Here is an 860-nt window from a genome sequence, read left to right on the forward strand (position 1 = left end):
GTGTTATTTGTGAAGAAAAAGGATGGATCGATGAGGATGTGCATTGATTACCGGCAATTGAACAAGGTGACGATAAAGAACAAGTATCCACTGCCGAGGATTGATGATTTGTTTGACCAGCTTCAAGGTGCGAAGGTGTTTTCAAAGGTAGACTTGAGATCTGGCTACCATCAGCTGAGGATTAGGGCGTCTGATGTCCCTAAGACAGCTTTCCGCACTCGGTATGGGCATTATGAGTTTTTGGTCATGTCATTTGGGTTGACCAATGCCCCAGCCGCATTTATGGAGTTGATAAACCGAGTGTTCAGACCTTACTTGGACCTGTTCGTGATAGTCTTTATTGATGATATTCTAGTGTACTCCCGCAGTCAGGAGGAGCACGAGCAGCACCACAGAGTGGTTCTTCAGACTCTGAAGGATAGTCAGTTATACGCTAAGTTCTCGAAGTGCGAGTTCTGGTTGAGTTCGGTTGCATTTCTGGGTCATGTCGTATCAACAGAGGGTATTCAGGTGGACCCGAAGAAGATTGAGGCAGTCAAGAACTGGCCTCGACCAGCATCAGCTACTGAGATTCGGAGTTTCTTGGGGTTAGCAGGTTATTACCGCCGGTTCGTAGAGGGATTTTCATCCGTAGCAGCCCCGATGACCAGATTGACCCAGAAGGGTGCCCAGTTCAGATGGTTAGATGAGTGTGAGGCGAGCTTTCAGAAGCTCAAGACAGCTCTGACTACGGCACCGATATTGGTTTTGCCCACGGCTCAGGGCCTCATACAGTTTATTGTGATGCTTCCCGTATGGGCTTGGTGCGGTATTGATGCAGGATGGCAGAGTCATTGATTATGCTTCAAGGCAGTTGAAGA

The 860-nt window shown here is 48.0% G+C and overlaps 1 protein-coding gene across 1 annotated transcript; it reads left to right on the top strand.

Moving 5' to 3' along the window:
• On the top strand, positions 37–456 carry LOC109231759 (RNA-directed DNA polymerase homolog; the record flags this gene model as incomplete). Its single annotated transcript, XM_019397391.1, has 1 exon — positions 37–456. A coding segment is annotated over exon 1 (420 nt), but the record flags the coding sequence as incomplete, so codon positions are not given.

Source organism: Nicotiana attenuata, chromosome 8 (assembly GCF_001879085.1).
Source record: "Nicotiana attenuata strain UT chromosome 8, NIATTr2, whole genome shotgun sequence".
In the NCBI taxonomy this organism is placed as follows: Eukaryota; Viridiplantae; Streptophyta; class Magnoliopsida; order Solanales; family Solanaceae; genus Nicotiana; species Nicotiana attenuata.